The sequence below is a fragment of the Mauremys reevesii genome, linkage group 8, assembly GCF_016161935.1.
Source record: "Mauremys reevesii isolate NIE-2019 linkage group 8, ASM1616193v1, whole genome shotgun sequence".
NCBI lineage: Eukaryota > Metazoa > Chordata > Testudines > Geoemydidae > Mauremys > Mauremys reevesii.
In genome coordinates, this window is record NC_052630.1 from 63,984,580 (window position 1) to 64,006,559 (window position 21,980).

The window sequence follows — 21,980 nt, forward strand, 5'->3', positions numbered from 1 at the left end:
TGCTATTACAACATATACATTTTAACATTTAATTAATTAAGCATATAAAACACAGAGAAAATATCCTTTCAAAATAAACTTTTTAGATTCATTGAAGCAACTTGTATTTGATTTTGTGTTAATTAGGAGGGATTGTGGTGCCTCTCAGATATGAAGTGTGTGGTAAAAGCAAACAGAACACTGAAAGGACAGAGCCAACCAATATTAACAAGGCTCTCTTTTTTTCTGCAAAGATTGCATAATATATGTGTGTAGAAAGAAAGAGACTATTGTGTGTTGCAAGAAGATTAGGGGAAGTGATTGCTGAAGTCAGAGAATAAAATCTTTGCAAGGTCACCTCCAGGAGCAGTTAGTGTTAGAAGACAGCGTGTACATAGCCGAGAGCAACAGAAAGTACCACCTATCATTGTAAATGTGATGGTCTGCTTCTGAGTCACTGAGATGATATTGCTGGGCTATTCTGTTTTGCTCCTACTGTGGACATGTACTGCAGAAAAAGGTAAGTTTATTGAAAAGAAAGGCATGATCCTCACTGATACTTTGGGGACAGTCTGGGACAAGTGGTCTCCAAAATATTTTATAAATAGATAAAACTTTGATTATCATTTTTTTTCTGCAGAGTCTTGGAGTCAAAACTAATTAAAACTGTCTTGCAGTAGTCAGTATGCAGTATCTTATAGTAAATGTGATCTCAACTGTGTATTTGGGTACATTTTTGCTGTAGTGCCCAATGCTATTAAACTGAAGTTCAGCTTTTTCACTGATTACTGTGCTTAGAAACTAGAGCCAAGAAGTCCAATGTGTTTGTCAGCTTAATATATTAATTTGTGTTATAATTGTTTAAAGCTAACATCTAATAATTGTGAATAAATAAATATCTCCTTTAGAATTAATAAGGTAAATATTACATACAATATTGAAAAAGTTATAAAATGTTCTTTTGGTTAAGGGATTTTGTATTTCATTACTGTAAGTCATTAATAAGTTAAACTGAAAGAATACCATTTACAGTATTGACTGGAATAGATGCTTTCAAAATACGTTTTTTAAAATCCTGGTTGTATGGCTAGATGGCAGAGAAATAAACTTCTTGTCCATTAAAGGGGAAATGTTTTTGTATGAAAACTTTCTTTCATTTTTTTTAATTCCAGCTGTGTGCTCCCTCTATTTCTTTGGTAGCCCTCTTGCCATTTATTGTAACACAGATCAGTTTCTTATGCCCTAAGGCTAACAAACTGCATTTTTGTTTAATTTTCAAATTCTTTCCTCTGTAATATAAGAATGTGTCTATACTGTCTGCCTAGGGTGTATAATAGTTTAATATACAATATGCCTTCAATTGAGGAACTGTACCTGCATTTGCATTAGAAGGGTGTCATTGATCCATGTCTCACTTCTATTATCACTTTTAATTTTTAATTACATACATTAGTTACATAATTACAAATTACATACAATCCTGATCTTTTAGTCACCTAAGAAATCTCAGTAAATTTATGTGGGATCTTGCAGCTGAGTAAATATTGCAGGATTGGAACCTAATATTTTTCAGATAGCCTTTTCTCTTTCAGGATATTTCAGTGAGATTGAGTTTTAAACTGGAAAGTCAGTAGGCAATATCAGTGTTATTATTGCTATTATAATTTAAACCAAATAATTATTTATTAAAATGTATAACTAATATACTACTTTACAAACCTTTTACTAAGGTCTCAGTTGTTTCAAAGTAGTGTAAAAATATCTTCAAGTTTGAAAAAACAAGTAGGTCAAGTTTGGCCTCCATTTCACACCCATGTAACATTCCTCTGATAAGTGGGATTGCAAGGGTGTGTAAATGAGGCAACATTTGATTCAGCAAGGACAGATGTTACCATTAAGTTTCACTGTTGCCATAGCCGGCTCCAGGCATCAGCTTAGCAAGCAGGTGCTTGGGGTGGCCACTTCTGAGAGGGGTGGCACGTCCAGCTATTCGGCGGCAATTCTGCAGAGGGTCCCTCGCTTCTGCTCAGAGTGAAGGACCTCCGGCTGAATTGCCACAGATCGCGATCGCGGCTTTTTTTTTAATTTTATTTATTTTTTTTTGGCTGCTTGGGGCAGCAAAACCCCTGGAGCCAGCCCTGACTGTTGCAAATCTGGGGTAAATCCGTTTTCTACAGTGAAATGATTCCAGATCTACAACAATGTAAACAATAGAATAACTGGTCTCAGAGCCCTTTACTAAAGTGAATTTAAAACAAAAGTGTCACCCATCCATACAACTGACACAATTAGCAGAGCAAAGACTATGCCTTTAAAAAAACAGCTAATGGCCTATGCATCCCAGGATTTATTTTCTATTTTCTTTTAAATATATTTTAAAATCATGGTTAGTAAAGTTCTTGCTTGAGCAATAAATAGATCATTGAGATGAGTGAAATCCTATCCCCGGTGAAATCAATGGCAAAACTCCCATTAACTTCAAAGTGGCCACGGTTCCTGTCAATAAGTATAGACATTAGAGTTTAGATTGCCCCCAGCTTCTGTTAGTGTAAACCAGGAGTAATTCAATTTAAATCAGTGGAATAGCACCAGTTTGTGAGTGGAGTATCAGCCTCTAGAACTTAATTATGAAATCTATTGGATGGAATAGACTACTGGATGGAAGCGTTACCCAGACTGCTCATTTGAAACTTGGGAAAGGGGGATGAATTTGAAAATTGTCGGTTGGCTCCTCCGGAGGATCGGATCATGATTACACACAGAGGTTGGAGAAATAGACTGTGCTCAGGAAGGGAAGAAGTGCTGGACTTTATAGGTTTTCCCTCTGGTCTGGGAGTAAGAAGTAGAAGTGTTACTGAAAACTATTGTTATGTTTATGTTATATTTACTCTGGCTAAATAAACATTTAGGGGTTTACCAAACCCAGAAGCTGGAGTCATAGTCAACTGAGATCTTTTGAAAAAAATCTGAAGAGTCCTCAAAATAGAGTTAAGAAAAGCAGACAGGATCATCCGATATTCACCGGTAAGTTTCCTGAGAGGAAGCTTTGAGGGGTAACAGGGCTGTACCAGTGACCCAGAGACACGATTTTTAAACAAGATGTGTGCCCAAGAAGGTGCAGTTTGTGACAACCTGTAAAGAAGGTTAGATTTGAGAAGAAAATCTTGAATATAAATGTTAGTCAAGTTTGAGAAAATTAATGTTTCATAGCCTGTTAATTAAGAAAATCTAACTATGTAAAATATTGTGAGAATGATTCAGATAGTTGCCGTTATTAGTAGGCTATGTGCAATGTAAGCTTTTACAGTAGCTCTTATGGAGACTATAGAGAGAAAATTACTTGAATAGATAGTTACTGTGCTGATGAACTGGCATCATGGTTAATGGGGCCAACCATGAAGCATACCAACAGCATGTATATAGAGAGCAAATGGAATTGTGAACAAGATCAATTTGGGGTTTATATTGTAATAAAAACATTATATGTAGCTTTTTCTTTGTAAACATGCTTGAAGTGGGATTTGAATATGATAGTGTTCTATGTGTGATATGATCAGTTGCGCATTGGTATTCTATTTAGCTCCAATGCTGCTTAAATGTTCTTGAAGTTGCTAATGAAAGAGACTACAAAAGCAGATGATATAGGCAGGGAAGATTAGAAAAGTTAGTGCTATCTTTAATGACAAAAATAATCTTCATAAACATAGAGTTTTTGACTATGCCTTTCCCATTCTGAGAACTCAAAGTGCCATGAGCTTTTCTGAAATATACAATTTCTGTAGAATCTGAGAAATTCCTGGTCTCTTTTCAAACCAAGTTTTTTCTAGAAATCCTAAAATGTCCTACTTCATTAAGGCTAGGGGAAAATAAATTGCACCAAAATCTTACATAAAATTCACATTTTGAATTAAATGATATAAAGAAAACCAAATCTAGAAACATGTGCAACCACTGAAATGGTCATAATAAGGTATTTATTTTAATTTGTCAACAAAAACAATATTGTCAAATGTGTCATTTATTAAAGAAAAATGAAGCAGACACAAGTCTATTTTCCCTTTGATGTAAGCATGAACAGGAAATAAGTTTTTTCTCATAGACATGAAGGGAAAATGTCACTACTTAATGGAATTTATATACTTAAAAATGGAAACACTGAAGTCCACATTCTATCCTTCTCACCACCTATTTGAACTTCAAGGTGAATACTTGGTGCACAAATGTGTCATAAAGATGCATTGCCGATGTATGAAAAAAACTGAGGGCCAAATGGTTTTTATATTTTAATGTTACTGCTGCACAAACACTCCTGCAGCCAAAATGTTGCTATTTAGTTATAGAACTATTATCATTTATCCATTCAAATGAGCAGAACTGTATGCAAAGGGAAGAAATGGGAAGAAAGAAAAGATACCTTTTTGAGAGAAAGCGAAGATGAGGAATGTATTTCACTTAGCTGTTGGTATGTAATAATTGCTGGTGATTTATCAGAATATCAACCCAACATATTATTTAAAAAAGGAGGGAAGCAAAAAGTTAGTGGATTAAAAAAGCAAATGAGTTTTAATGGGTCTTGCTAGTTACTCTGTGAAAGTCCCAGCATCTGGTTTTTGATAGCATGTGGGCACCCTCTAGTGGGCTTAGAGTAATAATTTTACACAGTTGTCTGCTTTAGTTTTACAGACTTGTTCTGTAATAAATAGTTCTCCTGGTTCTGCATAACTTTCTGAGTAACTCTCAGCTATAGGCATCCATATTAGTGAATTATAAATACTGAGAGGTAAAAAAAATGTGGTGCTAATAAAATGAAATTCATTTCCTACATAAAGACAGTAATTAGGATTTATGCTGCAGAAGTTCAGGGGTACTGGGGAACTGAAATGTATCACTCCCATCTGTTGCCTGGGCAAGAACCCATAGTGCAGCTTCCTCCTCCCACCCCAGCCTAGCAATGACATATTATCCCTGCCCACTTGCTTAATTGCTCATTGTGTGTCTCCCTTCTAGTCAGCACCAGGACAACTTCCAACAGAGGGGCAGCATGGAGACCCCTTTATATGGCAATCAAGGATTAGGGATGGCAGGTTATACGGGCTCAAGGTGCTCGAGCACCAGAAATATTCAAGGCTGAGGGCTGTGCTCCACCAATATTTGGAGCTGCTGGGGGGTTTCTCCCCTGGCCCTGCCTGGAGCGGGCCCTGCCCCTCCCCCACCTCAGTGCTTCCCTGCCTGAAAGAAAACAGCCTGTGCCTCTCTCCCCTGCTTGTGCTGCTTCTGCCTAAGGCTATAGAGATCAGCGTCGGGCAGCCTCTTGGCGCACCGGGGGAGGGGAAGAGGGAGAGAGGAGTGTGGGGGGGAAGGCACACACGTGCTTGGGAGCTCTCTTCCCCGCCCCCAGCACCCACATGGAGGAGACACCAAGGGGACTTCCATCCAGGAGATGGACATCTGGGGTGGACCTCACTCACCTGAGCAGCTGCTGGGGCTTCGATGAGGTTTGACCCTGTGATCCACCCCCTCCCCCCGCAGCCCTCACTCTTGCCCAATGCTGGGCAAGGGGCAGCCCCATCCCCAGTGAGACAAGGGTGATGGGCAGCAGGCTGCAGCAGAGGAGGAAGGAAGTCACATGTGCTGGCAGTCCCCCCGCCCCGCAGCACCCACCCACCTACCACAGGGGAGATGGGGGAGGAGGGGGCTTCCTAGACCTGAGCAGCTGGTGCTTGGGTGAATTTTGTGACACCCTACTTCCCCACCCCAGCCACAACCCTGCAGTCCCCACTCCTGCCCCATGCTGGGCAAGAGGCAGTTCCATCCCCCATCCCCAGTGAGGCTATGGTGAGGGGCAGCAGCAGGGGAGGCCACACGTGATGGCAACCCCCCTGGTACCCACCATAGGGGAGGCGAGTGGGCTTTCTGGACCTAAGAGAGTCCTAGGAGCATCTGCAGTGACCGTGGTGCAGAGTGAGTGTGCTGCCGGGGGGAGGGGGGTAGAGGAGGAGTCCCTCCCCTGGAGCTTGCTGCTGCCAATAAGGGGGAGGAGTCCTCTCTGGCCCTAGCCCTGGGCCAGCCTGTCTGCATCCCAAGTTCCTTATCCTAAGCCCTGCCCCACCCCAGAGCCTGCGCCCCCAGCACCCCAACCCTGCGCACCCTCCTGCACTGTGAACCCCTCATCCCCAACCCCACCCCAGAGGCCTTACTTGAGGGGAAAAATGTGCAACTTAAATTTGGTGGTCAGTTTGGAGTATCATTGTGTTTAGCACAATACTTGATTATTTTACACCCTTTAAAGTATACAGGTGTTACAAAGTGGGAATGTTCTTAATGTTTTCTCTGAATACTGTGTGGGTGTCTCAGTTTCCCCTATGCATTTCTCAATGATTTAGATGGTGGGATAAGGGTGTGTGATTGTTGTAGAGCCCTAGAATGCCAGTGTGATGCCGTCTGCACAGAGAATGGCCAAAACCCTGTCTCCAGGCAACTGATGGCCTGGGCCGCTCTCCTACAAGGTGCCAACTGAAGGTGTTGGAGAACAGAGAGATCGGGTGGCCTCCTAATGCCTGGAAAAGAGACAAAGGCCAGAGGAGGGAGTGTCAGTGCCTGTGTGGACTTCCGGGAAGCACATGGTGTGGAAGGGGATGCTGGGATGCTTTGGAACTACTCCATACAAAGCCAGTCAAGACTCTGGGGGAGCCTCCTCTCTCTGAGCATACTGTCTGCAGGGCAAGAAGCTTACACCTTCTTGAGTCTGATCTCAGAACATTCAACATGCCCTTCCACACTGTGCGCTTTCTGCAGCGAGTGTACCCAGGCAGGTCCTGGGGCAACCAGAGGTCCCTGCACCCCAACTCTGCAGTCAGACTTGACTCTCAGCCAGCGGGTAAAACAGAAGGTTTATTAGATGACAGGATCACTGTCTAAAACAGAGCTTGTAGGTACAGAAAACAGGACCCTTCAGTCAGGTCCATCTTGGAGGGTGGGGAGCCTAGACCCAAGTTCTGGGCCTCTCCCCATTTCCCCAGCCAGCTACAAACTGACACTCCCTCCTCTGGCCTTTGTGTCTCTTCTGGAAAAGGAGGCCACCTGATCTCTTTGTCCCCAACACCTTCAGTTGGCACCTTGCAGGGGAAACTGAGGCACCCACACATTATTCAGAGAAAACATTAAGAACATTCCCACTTTGTCACAACAGGTGCAACAAAATATAATACCGTATATTGAAGCAGGCAAGTGCTGCTTCTGACTTTCCACTTTTAATTGACCCTTGTAATCTGGTGGTGCTGACGCGTTGTAGCTTCATTTTATATCGGCTTACAGGGCGGGAGTGGCGGGGGACCCCATTTTCGGCACCACCAAAAATTATACAAACCTGCCACCTATGTTCAAGGTGTACCTTCTATTGCTGCCTCCAATCTGCATGTGGCCTCACCACTTGAGTGGTGCAAAGGACCTTGCACAAACCTTCCTGAACTCAGTGAATCTCACTGGGAGTAAATCCCTTACGACTGAACATTTTGCTTGCACTTTGTTTTTTCTACAGAAGTTTTTGTTTCTTTTTGGTGATTTAAATCATTATAAAAAGTCTTTTTAGCTATAGCTGAGTTTTCAGACTCTGTGTTCAGGTCTTTTTTATCTGCGAATCCGCAATTGTGTGCTAAAAAAAAAGTGGTGCTGCTGTTATAGTTATGCTGGAAGGTGGTAATTATCCCCAGTGTCTAGATATTTATTGTTTCACATTTGATTGACAATTTTGGTTTGCTATGAGATATGTACCAAGTTCTTTCCATTCTATTAAAAATCAGGTTAGTCTGATGGTGTTGGAGAAAAACAGAGTTCTTACTCTCAGTTTGGGTGCAGCAAGTCAAATACTTTATTTTCTCTAGCAATTGCCTGGAGGGAGAGAGCAGAACAGGTCTCTCTCCAGGTAAACAATTACAGCAAGCATTTATATCTTCTGTTACATACAATAATGGACGACAGCTCCATTTGTTTTATACATCTGTCCTCCCGATATCTTATTTTCCTCAACAATTTAGACTATAGTCTACATTCTATACTTATCTAACACAAGGTCACAACAACTTCTCATACAGTTCTTTCCCACTTGCCTCACACAATCCTTGCTTCTACAAATCTCGTGTAATTAGGGTTACAGCTAGCCTGACTCTTGCTCACACAAGGGGACTGTTTGAATATGAAATCCCCTTCAAATCTCTGTCAGTTCTTTCTCTACTTCCACAGTGTCCAGTTTGTACATTGTACATTGGCCAAATAGGACAGTCTCTACGCAAAAGAATAAATGGACACAAATCAGATGTCAAGAATTATAACATTCAAAAACCAGTCGGAGAACACTTCGATCTCCCTGGACACTCAATAACAGAATAAAGTGGCAATTCTTCAACAAAAAAAACTTCAAAAACAGACTCCAACGAGAAACTGCAGAACTGGAATTAATTTTCAAACTGGACACCATCAAATCAGGGCTGAATAAAGACTGAGAGTGGATGGGTCACTACAAAAACTAATTTCCCCATGCTAATTTCCCCCTACTGTTACTTACACCTTCTTGTCAACTGTTTGAAATGGGCTACCCTGATTACATTGGTCTCATTACCACTACAAAAGTGATTTTTTCCCCCTCCTGTTGAGAATAGCCCACTTCCACTTTAATTGAATTGTCTCATTAGCATTGACTCCCCACACATACACTTGGTAATGCAACTCCCATCTTTTCATGTACTGTGTATATATACCTGCCTACTGTATTTTCCACTCCATGCATCTGATGAAATGGGTTTTAGCCCATGAAAGCTTATGCCCAAATAAATTTGTTAGTCTGTAAGATGCCACAAATACTCCTTGTTGTTTATGCTGACACAGTCTAACAGGGTACCACTCTGAAACCTTCCAGTTGCCCATGATCTTTCTAAACATTGTGTGGTAATTACAATCAAGAAGCTGCACTTGCTTGCTCTCAAATCTCCTTCTTCCTTTTGTTAACATTATTTTTGGGTATTTACCATCTATTTTAATAAAAAAATTCTCATTTACTTAATATCTAGATTGTGAAACTCCACCTCCTAGAAGAACTAAGGAAATACTTACAGAAACCTGGGACAAGGCATCCTATCCACATGGTACTTTGGCAACTTACAACTGTCGACCTGGGTACATAAAACTTGGTCGTGTTACATTTCAGTGTACAAATGGTGTGTGGAAACATGTCCCCCCATATGTGGAATGTAGAAGTAAGTATCTGTACAAAATGTGAATATGTTCAACTGAAATACTTTCTGTCATTTTCCCTTTTTCTTCAGGTCAACATTTAGGGAGACATCACAAAGTCCTCACTTGGGCAATGATACTCATTAACAACAATTGGAGTTTTGTCTGTAATAATTCCAAGATTTGGCCCCTAAACTTTAGTGAGAAAGAAAATTCCATTAAAAAGAATCTCTATTATTACTACTGTGATTTACAATACAGACACCAAAGGTACAGATAGATGATTTAGCAAAGCAGGTGTTTTTTAACAGTTGCTCAAGGTAAACATAGCTACTTCATAGTAAGAAATAACCAGAACTGAGCAAAATTCAGAATTTCCATCCTATGGGAAATTCTTACATTTGAACATTTATTTTTTGTCATAAATTAGAATGAAAAGTTGATTTTTGAAATGTTTCACAGAATGGAAAATTTTAAAAAAAATTGGTTCTGAAAGGTCAAAACAGTTTTGGTTGAAATGAAACATTTCAATCAGTTCTATTTAAACTGCATTTTACCAAAGTGACGCATTGCCTCATGGGAATTGATGTTCAGGCGCCTTGATACCTCCATTTTTCCCATATAGGCTCCCTGACCAGACTACAACATTTATTATGTACTGAGAATCATCTGACCTCCATATTACATCATACATATCAATCAGAGGGAAATCCACAGTGCATTATGGGAGATGTAGTTCTCCAGGGAACATGGCCTGCAGGAGAGAAGGGGGACTCTGAAACCTGTCATTATATAATGGATTCATAGAAATGCAATTTAATGTTTTATTGACCTGATTCAAAACTAAATGTTCTGGGTCGGGTCAGTTCAAGAAATTGAAACATTCCAGTTCAGGTTGAAGTGACCTACAATGAAATATTTCATTTAAATTTTCCCAATGGAAAATCAAAAATGTTTGGAAAGATCAAGATTTTTCCAAAGAAAATATCAATTTTGCAGAAACTGAATTATCCATCAGAAGGTCATTCAGACAGATAATTCCTGACTAGCTCTATGAATAATCAAGTCAGATTAACATCTACTGTAATTAAACTTCCCATTAATTTTACCATATGTTCTTTCAAGTCTGATGTTTTAGATATCATATAATCATTTAAAAAGAGATTATGTTTGTAAAGCTCATTGAAGAAGCAAAGCAGTCTGAATAAAGTCTAGATCTCTGAAGGTCATTAAATAGTGCTTGTTCCAAGAATGAACATGGCCAGCACTTTTAGGAAGGGGTCCCACGATTCCTTTCCTTTTGATTACATGCTCCTTTAAATCTGGAATCAGTTATCTTCTCTGAGTCATCCAAATATGCTTCTTTCCCAAATAGTCTACATCTCTAATCAAAATATCCTACATATAGCAAAGTTAATTTGACATGAAAATCATTAAGAGAAAATCATAGATTCTAGGACCAGAAGGGATTATTATGATTATCTGATATGACCTCCTCCATAACCCAAGCCAAAGAACACAGCCCGATAATTTCTTCATCAATACCATAATTTCTGTTTAAGATAGAACATTGATTTAAAGATGGCAAGTGATGAAGAATCCACCCTGTCTCTAGGTAAATGGATCCAATGGTTAATTACCCTCATTTAATTCTTTTTGCCTATTTCTAGTTTGAATTTACTTAGCTTCAATTTCCAAACATTTGATTTTGTTATGCCTTCTTCTCTTAGTTTAAAAAGTGGTCTATTATTGGAAATCACTTCCCAGTAGAGACACTTCTAGAGCACAATCAAATCTTTGTTTAATCTTCTCTTTGATAAAGTAAATAGATTGAGCCTCTTTAATTTCTCAGTCAGGCATGTTTTCCAGACCTCTAATCATTCTTGTTGCTCTTTGCAATTTACCAACATCTTTTGTGAAGTGTGAACACAAAAACTGGACACAGTATTCTAATAATACACAGTAAAGAAATCAGAGGTGAAAAAATATGTGGAATAGCTACAGAACTAGAGTAAATGGTTCAGAAACTTAGCCAGTGAGGCCCTGCTCTTAAATATGAAATAAAGAGTGATGTGAGCTTAATCCCATTCCCTCCCTCCTTTTTTCCAGGAAGAAACCAAAGACACTCTTTTACTACAGGTTTTTTGCCCTTCCCTTTGGGATGTGAACTCTATGAAGGATCTCTCTTCTATGTACAAGTCAGTTGCTTCTGCAACTGCTTCCACAGATGTCTCCCACCTACAGCTCTCTCCTGCTTATAGCAGACCTCAGAGAAATGTTCTTGAGCAAATAGATCTATTAACTGGTCATAAGTTTCTGCCCCTTTACTTTTTTGTCATTTTTTTTCCAAATAATCCACCATTTTATGAATATATTCCCTGTGACTTAAATTGTCAACCTTTTAAAGGTTTATACACTTTGTGGTATGCCTCTGGTGTAATTTGAAACCTTTCTGACACAAACAATTTTAAAATGTCATACTCCATAGTCTCATTTACATCCATATAATCAAACACCTTCAAAGTTTTACCATTCAGTTTGGAGAGTAAGATGGTCATTCTCCAGTCATTAGAGAGTTGTTATGTACACTGCAGATCCTTTCAAAGGTGGTTAAATATTCTTCAGTGCAATCAGTCTTCCAGTAACTAGCGCACAGTTTGTCCCAGCTGTGTGATCCCTGGTGAGGATTACACATGGGCTGAAGGATCTGCTTTTGTAAGTCCAGTATGCTCAGGGCGTGCTGCCTGCCATCTCTTTTTCTTGCCTCTCCTTCTTTTCTTTGACCTCTGCTTCTTGGGCTTCAAAAATGTTGTCTTCCAGCTCCAGTGCTCTCTGGTGTGTGGTTTCCACTGCGTCCCATTTATCTTTGGCTGCCCACAGATGGTTCTTTCTCTACTTTTGCCACCTCCTAGATGGCCAACTCCAACTTCATAGCTGTTTCATTGAGGGCTATACCTGTGCATAACTTTACTTGTTCCATGAGTGAAAATCTCAGTTCCTCAGTGATTTTCCCTTCATCATCTAATTCACGAGCTTCACACTGCTGCTCCAACTATTGCTTATTTAGTTTGGAGTAGGTTCTTGTCTACTCATTTTATACTGCACTCTATTTCCTTACCTGAAATAAACAGAAAATAGCAATCCATAACCTGTTTCTTCATTTTTCACCATTCTAAGGGTGACTCTCTCACAAGCAAACTGGATGTAGATCCTGCCTGATTACTCCACTGTGGTGCTTCCCAGGGGTAGGGTTGTGAGGCACCTCACTACCACCTCCCCTTATCTGTGCTTATCAGGGTGCAGCTTCCTGACACCACTAGCCGCAGGCAGAACGAGCACACTTCTCTCCGCCTATGCAGGCTGCGCTGTTCCTCTTCAGGTTAGTGATAGGCACACACCAATCCCCAAGTCCTTCAAGCATCTTCCTGTAGCATCCAGCCCCAATCCACTGGACACTCCCAGATCCTCTATTCCCAAAGGAATAGAACACCACAGCTTACCAGTTATACCACAGAATAGAGTTCTGCTTAACACACAGCACTTAAGTTTGTTTATAGAGAAAGCATTTTTAAGTTTATTTAACAAAGAACAGAGTTTCAAATGATAGCAAGCTGAAATATTGGAAACAAAGGGTTACGTCTAAAACAGAATCATAACACACATAATAGAGCCCAGACTTAACTAACATGATACTCTTCTGTCTAGTATCTAGATCTTTACGTCACCCAAATTTCTTCTCCCAGGATGTAAAAACTTGTGATCCTTATTTCATGAAGCAAACCCTCTGTTATCTTGCATCCTAGATGAAGAATGTAGAGTTAGTCTCTGTACCTACAGTTGCAGTCCAAAAATCCATGATCTTCACTTATAAAAGACCTTCCTGCTCGTTTATTTCCTGCTGTAAATTCCCCCCTCCGAAGATTTCATAATCCCATCATTAACATTTAGCTCAGACTGTAAATGGGCATTCATTGTGAACTATACAATACTCCATTTACTTACAGACAGACTGCTAGATAAACATTTTCTGCCTGAAATAAACTTGTTTTTCAACTTTTGGTGACTGACTCCAACTCACAGGCCAAAAGAACATAAGTATGTGTGTATAAACCCCTTACATATTATCCATACATACATTTTTCAGTGATCATGATGACCATTGTGACACAAACTTTCAGTAGATACCTTACGTGACACTCTTGGCAAACTAGAAGGTAGATACCAGACCAAGGGGGATCCCTGTAATCCTTATGTACACTGATGCCCTCTGCCAGACGGCACCAAGAGGTCCCTGGCTCACACATCCTTCTATCTTAAGAAGTCCTTGGGCTCCAGTTTGAAGGGTAACCATTCACCCAGGGTCCCAGCTTGTCATTGTAGGAGTGTATTTATCTTCTGCAGAACCAAAGTGCCATCTCTCAGTCAGATATCTTTTCATGAACAATGTTTTTCATATAACTCAAGCTCCTCACTGCTATAATCTGGGAATTTATGACCAGGTATTTAAAAACTTCATTAGCATGCTGGAATTTACTATATCCCTCAGTTAAAAGGTCAATGCATAATTACAGTTCTGTCTCCGTGTATCACCTATGTAACAAGCTGTACATGTAATTTACTTGATTGACTTAATAATATGTTTATTTTCCTCCTAATATACATGTATACGTATAGAAGCATTTCTAAATAGCCCTTACCTCTTTGAAAGAATCCTTTTGAAAGTGTACAAGGAAAAGTTTTAAATATCAGGTCAATAAACCTTGTGCCTTAAAAAAATATTAACAAATTGGGATTTTTCAATGTGTATTTAAATCTGATCATAGGTCTGACAAAGCATCCAATTTTAGAGCAGAGGCCTTTAGAGTATTCACAAATATTTTATAGAGTCAGATTCTTTGCTGTTTGTCACTCAGAAAGCAAAAATTTGGATAGTCCCAGTATTTAATTTGCCAGCATTATGGTTGAGTTTTCAAAAGTGCTCGGCATTCAGCTACCACTGAAATCAATGGTAAAACTCCCATTGACTTTAATAGGAGAGAATTAAGCTAATGCCGAAAGCTTTTGAAAATTCCACCCCATATAGCAAATACAATTCCTATCTGACAGTCAAAGTTACCTCCCTTTACAGCACTGTAGAAGGTTTATAAACACATTTCCCTTTTTTTCCACCCCCACAGACAAGCCCTGTGGCCATCCTGGAGATATTCAGTTTGGCTCCTTTGAACTTACTGCTGGAACAGAGTTTGTATTTGGTGCTCGTGTTGAGTACAAATGTGATGAAGGGTAATGTTGTTTTGTTATTCAATATACTGATAGTACTAGAGCAGGTCAATGTGGGGTGTAAAAGTTAATGGAGTAAGTGTCTAGTTATGGCTTTGCGATTTTATATTTAAGACTGACAGATTTACATTCTGTTAATATTGTTAAATTTCTATAGTTAGAAGTGGTTAATGATGAAAGCGCATCCAGTTTCATTACATTAAAAACACCTTGGGTTTCCATAAGACTATTTAACATAACTCTTTAAACTTATACCTTCAAATGTACTTCTGTAGCAGAGTATCAGAGGGGTAGCCGTGTTAGTCTGGATCTGTAAAAGCAGCAAAGAGTCCTGTGGCACCTTATAGACTAACAGATGTATTGGAGCATGAGCTTTCATGGGTGAATACCCATGCATCCAATGAAGCATGAAAGCTCATGCTTCAATACGTCTGTTAGTCTATAAGGTGCCACAGGACTCTTTGCTGCTTCTGTAGCAGAGTCAGCCAAACTTTGTCCTCCTGAGGACCACACCTAATTTGCTTAGACTGACTGCAGTTGATCTCATATTTAATATGGAGATCCAGGACTCAGAAACTAATGAACTGATGAAGCCTTGTTACGGGGCTTAGTGGGTCAGAGGCCTGATTTTCAGAGGTCAGCACTTGTGAAAATCAGGCCCTGACCTACAAGCCAAACATTAATCATTCCTGTTCTATAGTAATTGCAGAGAATTTTTTTTTCAAATTATGACTTTGTGGTAGACTCAGTAACTACATTCATCGTGTGCATTCACGACTAACTATAGCTCTCTAGAAAGAGCTTTAGTAAATTGAATAAAAAAATCTTCTGTATAATAAGATATACTCCATTACAGTCTGGCGGTTTTGCACTGCTCTGGCAATGCAAAACATCCATAAACTTGGCTTAATCTGCCATTTTCACCAGGCTTATGCCTCCTTTGTGCTAGAGGGTACCAGTGAACTGGGCTTAGAAGTTGCAATTCTCCCTAATGTTGTGGGACCACAGTGAATTACAATGGCTTCTATACAGAGGGCTGAGCCAGAGTTTAGCATTAGCAGCTCTCTGTAATAAAGAAGCTTCAATGAAGCTTTACTGCTGCCACTTACTATTCTGCTACTGTGAGCAATAGGAAGTTTAACAAAGTGGAGAAGGAGCCCAGTAGAGACAGTATTGTTTCCTTCTCCAGGCAAATGTTTTGGGTTAGTTTACGTATTAGAACAGGGGAAACTACTTGCATTGTTTTAACTGTAATAGCATCACATAACCTGTTAACACATAATGCTGCTGTATTTTAGAGTTTTATATTTTGGTTACAATTTTTTTGGTAAGTTATCAGATGCTCAGCCAAAGAAATTTCCGTGAGTGTCAGGCAGATGGATGGAGCAATGAACTCCCCCACTGTGAAGGTAAATGGAGTCTACAACAATCTTTTTTCAAACTGATTTTTGTTTAATATTTGCCTGCTTAAAACTATTGAGGACCCAACTGTGATATCTTTGCTCACATTGATTAGTACCTTTCTCTAGAGCCCTCTGTGAGACTATTTAAATTTCGCTCCCATCCCGCCCTGCAGTGCCCACTCCCACCCTCTCTTGAATTATTTCTGGCATTTTTATCCTGCTCCAAACCAAAAAAAATCTTAGATCCCACAAATCCCGCAAGAGAGGGGAGGGAGATAAACACATATAGGAAAGAGAAGCTCAAACAAAATAGCAATTTCCCAAATAGGCTACTCTTGGTAAACTGACAAGAAATGTAGTGTTTTCCTCCAAATTTCCACAGTCTGATTTGTTTTTTTTTGTTTTTTTTGTTTTTTTTTGTTTTGTTTTTTTTCCCACCCAATCCCGCCCACAATAAATACATTTTACTTTTTCTACTATTGTGGCAGTGTGTCCTGCAGGACCCACAGGATCCCAATCCGGCTGATGGGCTCTACCTTACTCCACATGTAGTCCGATTGGTTTCAGTAGTATTACTCATTCAGCATGATCAATGATGTCACAATCTGTCCTTTAATGTTGTTCTTAGATAATCTTCTTAATTTTGTTCTGTAGAGCTTTAATACTTATGGGGAAAGTGTTCTGTCATACAATGAATGCACATCCCACAGTACAGTATTTGTGTTATGATGTGAATGTGACTTTGGCCAGTAAGAATTGTTGTTATTTATATTTCTTTAGTCCCAAATTTTTTAGGGTTTCTCACTAAAGGAAAAGCATGACTACCTGTGAATGTGTGCGCTTAATCGTGCATGATTATACATTTATAAATCTTTATAGATTTGTTTGAGGAACCCTGAAATAGGATGCAAAATCAAAGAATGTGCGTATGACTGATATACTGGAGAAAGTTGGGAGAAGAAAGAGATGGAGGCAAAATTCTGGTCTCAGATATGCACATACACTCCCATTAATGTCTTTGCGGACATCCAAGGGTTAGGGTTAGGGTTAGGGTTTGGCCCCATCTAACGGCTACCTTTGTAATAAGGAATATTTGATCACATATATTTATTCTTTTTCTTGGGTTAGTGCAGTTATGGGAAATTAGAGATATGGGCCAAACTTTCTGCTGAGATAAATTGTACTCACTTATACCAGTGATGAATTTAGTCCAATATCTTTATCAAGGATTTTGAGCCAATAACTGTGAACTGATGGATATGTTTTGGTCAGTCTGCAGTTCTCTACAGTTTTCCAGCTGATTAGTCTGTGAGCAGATGTAGTCTTGGCATAAGCAAGAGCAACTAATGTTGACTTTTAGCAGGGCTTGAGCTGTGAGTGCCACTGGATATGTTAGTTGGACCCCCATCTATCACTCAAGGCAATTCTAGGTGAGCACTCTGTCTGCAACTAGGACGAATGCACAGCAGAGTGAGGAGACTCCATGTACCAACTTTCTCTGGTGTCTCTCAGTCTGACTTTATATCATACTAGTCACTGTGGTATCTGAGTATGTGATAAAGCTTAATTTTGTGTTTACTATGTAGTTTACTTATAGTATTTTTTTCAATTGTTCTGTATTTTAATGTTTATCATAAAATTGTAGGACTGGAAGGGACCTCAAGAGGTCATTTAGTCCAGTCCCATGCACTCATGGCAGGACTAAGTATTATCTAGACGATCCCTGACAGGTGTTTGTTCAGCCTGCTCTTAAAAATCTCCAATGACGGAGATTCCACAACCTCCCTAGGCAATTTATTCCAATGCTTAACTACCCTGACAGTTAGGAAGATTTTCCCAATGTCCAACCTAAATTGCCCTTGCTGTAATTTAAGTCCATTGCTTCGTGTCCTATCCTCAGAGGTTAAAGAGAACAATTTACCTCCCTCCTCCTTGTAACAACCCTTTATGTACTTGAAAACTGTTAGCATGTCCCCTCTCAGTCTTCTCTTCTCCAGACTACACCAACCCATTTTTTTCCCAATCTTCCCTCCTAGGTCATGTTTTCTAGACCCCTAATATTTTTTGTTTCTCTTCTCTGGACTTTCTCCAGTTTGTCCACATCACCCATAACTGGACACAATACTCTAGTTGAGGCCGAATCATCGTGGAGTAGAGAGGAAGAATTACTTCTTGTGTCTTGCTTATAATACTCTTGCTAATACATCCCAGAATGATTTCTTTTTTGCAACACTCTTTAGCTTATTTTTAATGCTAATTTTGTTTTACAATATAGTTACAGAGTAGGCCTTAAATTATAGCTTTATTTTTACAGTGAGCAAGTGTTTACCAGTAAATGCACCAGAAAATGGAAAAATCCTTGCAGCTGGTGTATATGAGGCAAATCAAGAATTTTCCTTTGGCCAAGTTGTACAGTTTGAATGTAATAAAGACTATACACTTTCTGGATCTAAAGAAATACATTGCACAGCTGATGGAAATTGGAATGCTGATGTACCTACATGCATAGGTGAGAAGAAAATTATCTTTTAGTTTAGTGAAATTTCTCTTTAGCCAAAGTGATTTCAAAGGTACTGTTGAAGCTGTTATCATGGCACTTACAGATTCCTAACAATTGATTATTCTATAGGAGAATTATGGAATGAGCAAAATATTTCCAGTGACAATAATTACAGTACTTAACTGATGTATTCATCTTCATTGCGTGATATGTGTAAAGGAAGTAAAATCTAGAAAATTTAGTCATAAAGTCTTCTAGACGTCCCCCAATCTTCACTGAAAAGTTAACACTGATGATACATAAAACATTATACATGAGTGAATAAATGGAACAAGAAAGTACCTACAGCTGAGAATATTCATTAATTTTTTGCATATTCTAATACTATCTATTCTGTTTTTTGTTAATGATATGGTTTTACTAATGAAGTGCATTAATCTTTCCCCTGTGCTGAGTGTGACATATACAGGATAACTCCATATGTAATATCTTTTTAACTGCTAACTTGTCACATGCACATATTATTATCTATTCTTAAAAATTAACAGACTCACCTGCAAACAGAGTTTGAGTCTATATGACATTTGATATTTAATATAAAAACCAAGTATGCTTCCACTTTATTGGTATTCTTAAAGTATTTAAAAATGAAACAATCATGGTGGATTGTGCTTTATTCAAATTGGCATGGCCAGATATCACTTATTTGATTCTTAATTTGTTTTGTAAATAGAGATCATAGTATGAGATTGATTTACCAATGTACTTGCATCAGGCATACTTGCTTCTGAAAAGATTTCTTAACATAATATTTCCATTTAATATTGAACCCAATGAGTTTTCAGAGTCAGGAAATTGTTTATATATTAACTGATTATGAAGTGTTTATTTAGGAAATGTATGACAGTGACAAGCACATTAATCACTTATTCACGCATTGGGCCAACTTTTGCAGCTCTGGCATCCCCCTACTTCTTATAATTCAAATGTGGAAGACTGATATTAAATATGTAAGTTGTTTAAAGCTGCTGCTAGAGTGCTGCTGCCTTTATGCCATTGAGCTGACTTTGTCTTCTGTATATTTACCCCAAATTGCAATTATATATTCAAAATCCAAAGAAAGATTCATGAAATCTATCCCAGGTTCTAGATGGGCTTTTATATTTTATACAGAGACTTAAATTATATGATGAAACACAGATTTACTATTTCCTAATTAACATAATCTTAAAACAGCCATGTCAAAATGAAATTTTGTATTTATTTTCTAGGGGGTGTTTTCTTAGTTAGGCATCACAACTTTTTTTTTAAATTTTGTTTCTTTTGTCCTTAGTGATAACCTGCGAACCACCAAGAATTAATAATGGAAATTTAATGACTCCAATGAAAGCTTACAGGGAGAATGAACGATTGCAGTTTACTTGTAATGCTGGATATACATTCGGGGAAAGATCTGATGCAGAGTGTACAGAATATGGATGGCGTCCAAAACCATCTTGTAAAGGTCTGCTTTTGCCCATTTTATACTGTGTGTTCTGTTACTTTTATCTAGCTAGCCAGCTATGGTCCTGGTCCACAACTAATGTTCCAAGGTACTATAGTAATACAAATACATAATTATTATATATGCTGTATCCTGGAAAGCAGTAACTCTGAAAAGGATTTAGGAGTCATAGTGGAAAAACAACTGAACTGTGATGCTATCATAAAAAGGGCTAATTCAATCCTTGTGTAATGTATAAATAGAGGAGCAGTGAGTAGAAGTAGGGAGGTGTTTTTTACCTCTGCAAAAGGCATTGGTGAGACTACTACTGAGATTACTGCATCCAGTTCTGGTGTCCAATTTTTCAACATCCTTTCTAAAATGTGGAGAGGAAGCAGAAAGGAGACACAAAAATTATTTGAGGTCTTGAAAAAATGCCTTACAGTGAGAACTGAAAGAGCTTATTCTGCTTAGTTTATTTTTAGAGCGTGGTATCTTGCCCTCAATATGTTGAGCATTCTTACTCCATTGTAAAACAATGATGTGCCTGCCTGCCAATCAGTGTAGCCTGCTGCAAACAGAGTGGACATGTACATCTGACCTAACCAGCTCCAGTCTAAGAAGAACTGTTCAAAAAGGGTCCCCTCCCCAACAGCACAGTGCTACAGAAACATTCCATACAGAAAGAAAAATGCAAAAAGCGCCACTGAAACCACATGAGATTCCTGATTGCTCTTGGGTTAAAAAATGAATATACTGTCACATTACAGGCGTCAACATCTCCTGATTTCAGTGGCTACTGTTATAGACTCTAATGTCCTACCAGCCAATGAAAGCTGGACACATTTTTCATTGCAGCATGTAAACACCTTGTTTGGTTTAGTCAGTGGGATCATTTAAGAGGATGATGTGAGGATCTCTGGATTTGTTAATAATTAATCAATGAGAAGATTATAGGCTTGGTGGGGATTATTGACACTGGGGGCAACGGTTGAGATAATTAGGTAATTAGCTCAGTAAGGGGAAAGATATATAATTGGAAGGAGCTTTCTGACACATGCCTGTGCTATGTTCTGCAGTGCTTGGACTCTAAAGATTAAAGGTACACATGGGGAAAAGAAACAGACTGTGTGCATGTTGTGAATAAGGGCACATGCAAATGGGCCAGACAGTGCAGAACATCAGGTAGCTGAAGAAACTCCCTTTTGCAGGGGCCTTAAAAATAAATATCCAGCAAGAGTTAGCAGGCAGGATGGGAGGTGGGTGGACTAGAAGGAATGATATTTCACCATCAGGGTTGCAACCCTCACCACTGGGATACTATGACACCACTGGGCCTTCATCTTGATCCTGAAAGATGTCCTGATGAGACTGGGAAAGAGAGAGGAACACAGAAGACATCGCCACCTTCACCATCTCCAGCCAAATCCTGAATACCACCTGGGATGTACAACTTTGGTTCCTGCTTTCCTTCCCTCCCTCATGTCATCTTCCACCCCCACCTTATTCTCTTTTCTATCTCTCTTTTTGCTTTCTGTTTAGTAAAAGTCTGGACTACCTGTACAGTACTGTACATTTTGCAACACTACTGTGAGCTTGTGTCAGAAAGGCAGCTGAAAGCAATGTCCTAAATAGCTCAATGTTGGTTCACGTTTGCCAGGTCTCTAAGTGCCTGATAAGGGGGTTTGCTGTGCTTGTGTTTCTCCAGCAGTGAAGAAGCAAGTAAGAGTCAGCACTAGAGACCAGTAGCTGCATTGCGTATTTTTGCTATTCCTTTCTCTCCTTTTTTGCGTGTGTTTGTCTTGTTTCATCTTAAAGGAAGCAGGATCAGACTTTAACAACAACAGCAGTAAGCTCAAGCCCATCTCAACTAATTTATCTTTTTCCCCATAAAGACCAGTTATCGTTAATACTGTCTAAAAGACAGTCAAGAGAGGAGTTTCCTTCTAAAATCTCCCTATAGCTAAAGGGAATAAGGGATATTGTTAAAATAAAGCCTTACTTCTAACTTTACATTTCAAATACTTTAACTATTTTTCCTATGTCTTCTAAAGGTTAACATGATTTTAATGGTTAACATGATTTTAATGGTGTGTTTGCCATGGGACTA

At 39.1% G+C, this 21,980-nt stretch overlaps 1 protein-coding gene across 5 annotated transcripts in view; it reads left to right on the forward strand.

The window, feature by feature from the left end:
- Positions 1–294: 294 nt before the first annotated feature.
- CFH (complement factor H) overlaps positions 295–21,980 on the forward strand; it is a 120,868-nt gene continuing 99,182 nt past the window's right edge. For 2 of the 5 annotated variants that reach the window (XM_039484114.1, XM_039484117.1), the window contains exons 1-6: positions 296–499; positions 9,042–9,227; positions 14,382–14,487; positions 15,817–15,893; positions 18,202–18,396; positions 19,721–19,891. In XM_039484114.1, the coding sequence (XP_039340048.1) occupies positions 442–499; positions 9,042–9,227; positions 14,382–14,487; positions 15,817–15,893; positions 18,202–18,396; positions 19,721–19,891 (793 nt within the window). In that variant the 5' untranslated portion in view covers positions 296–441. Of the gene's footprint in view, positions 500–4,344; positions 4,442–9,041; positions 9,228–14,381; positions 14,488–15,816; positions 15,894–18,201; positions 18,397–19,720; positions 19,892–21,980 lie in introns of those variants that run through there. The other 3 variants (XM_039484115.1, XM_039484116.1, XM_039484118.1) reach the window with 3 other exon arrangements.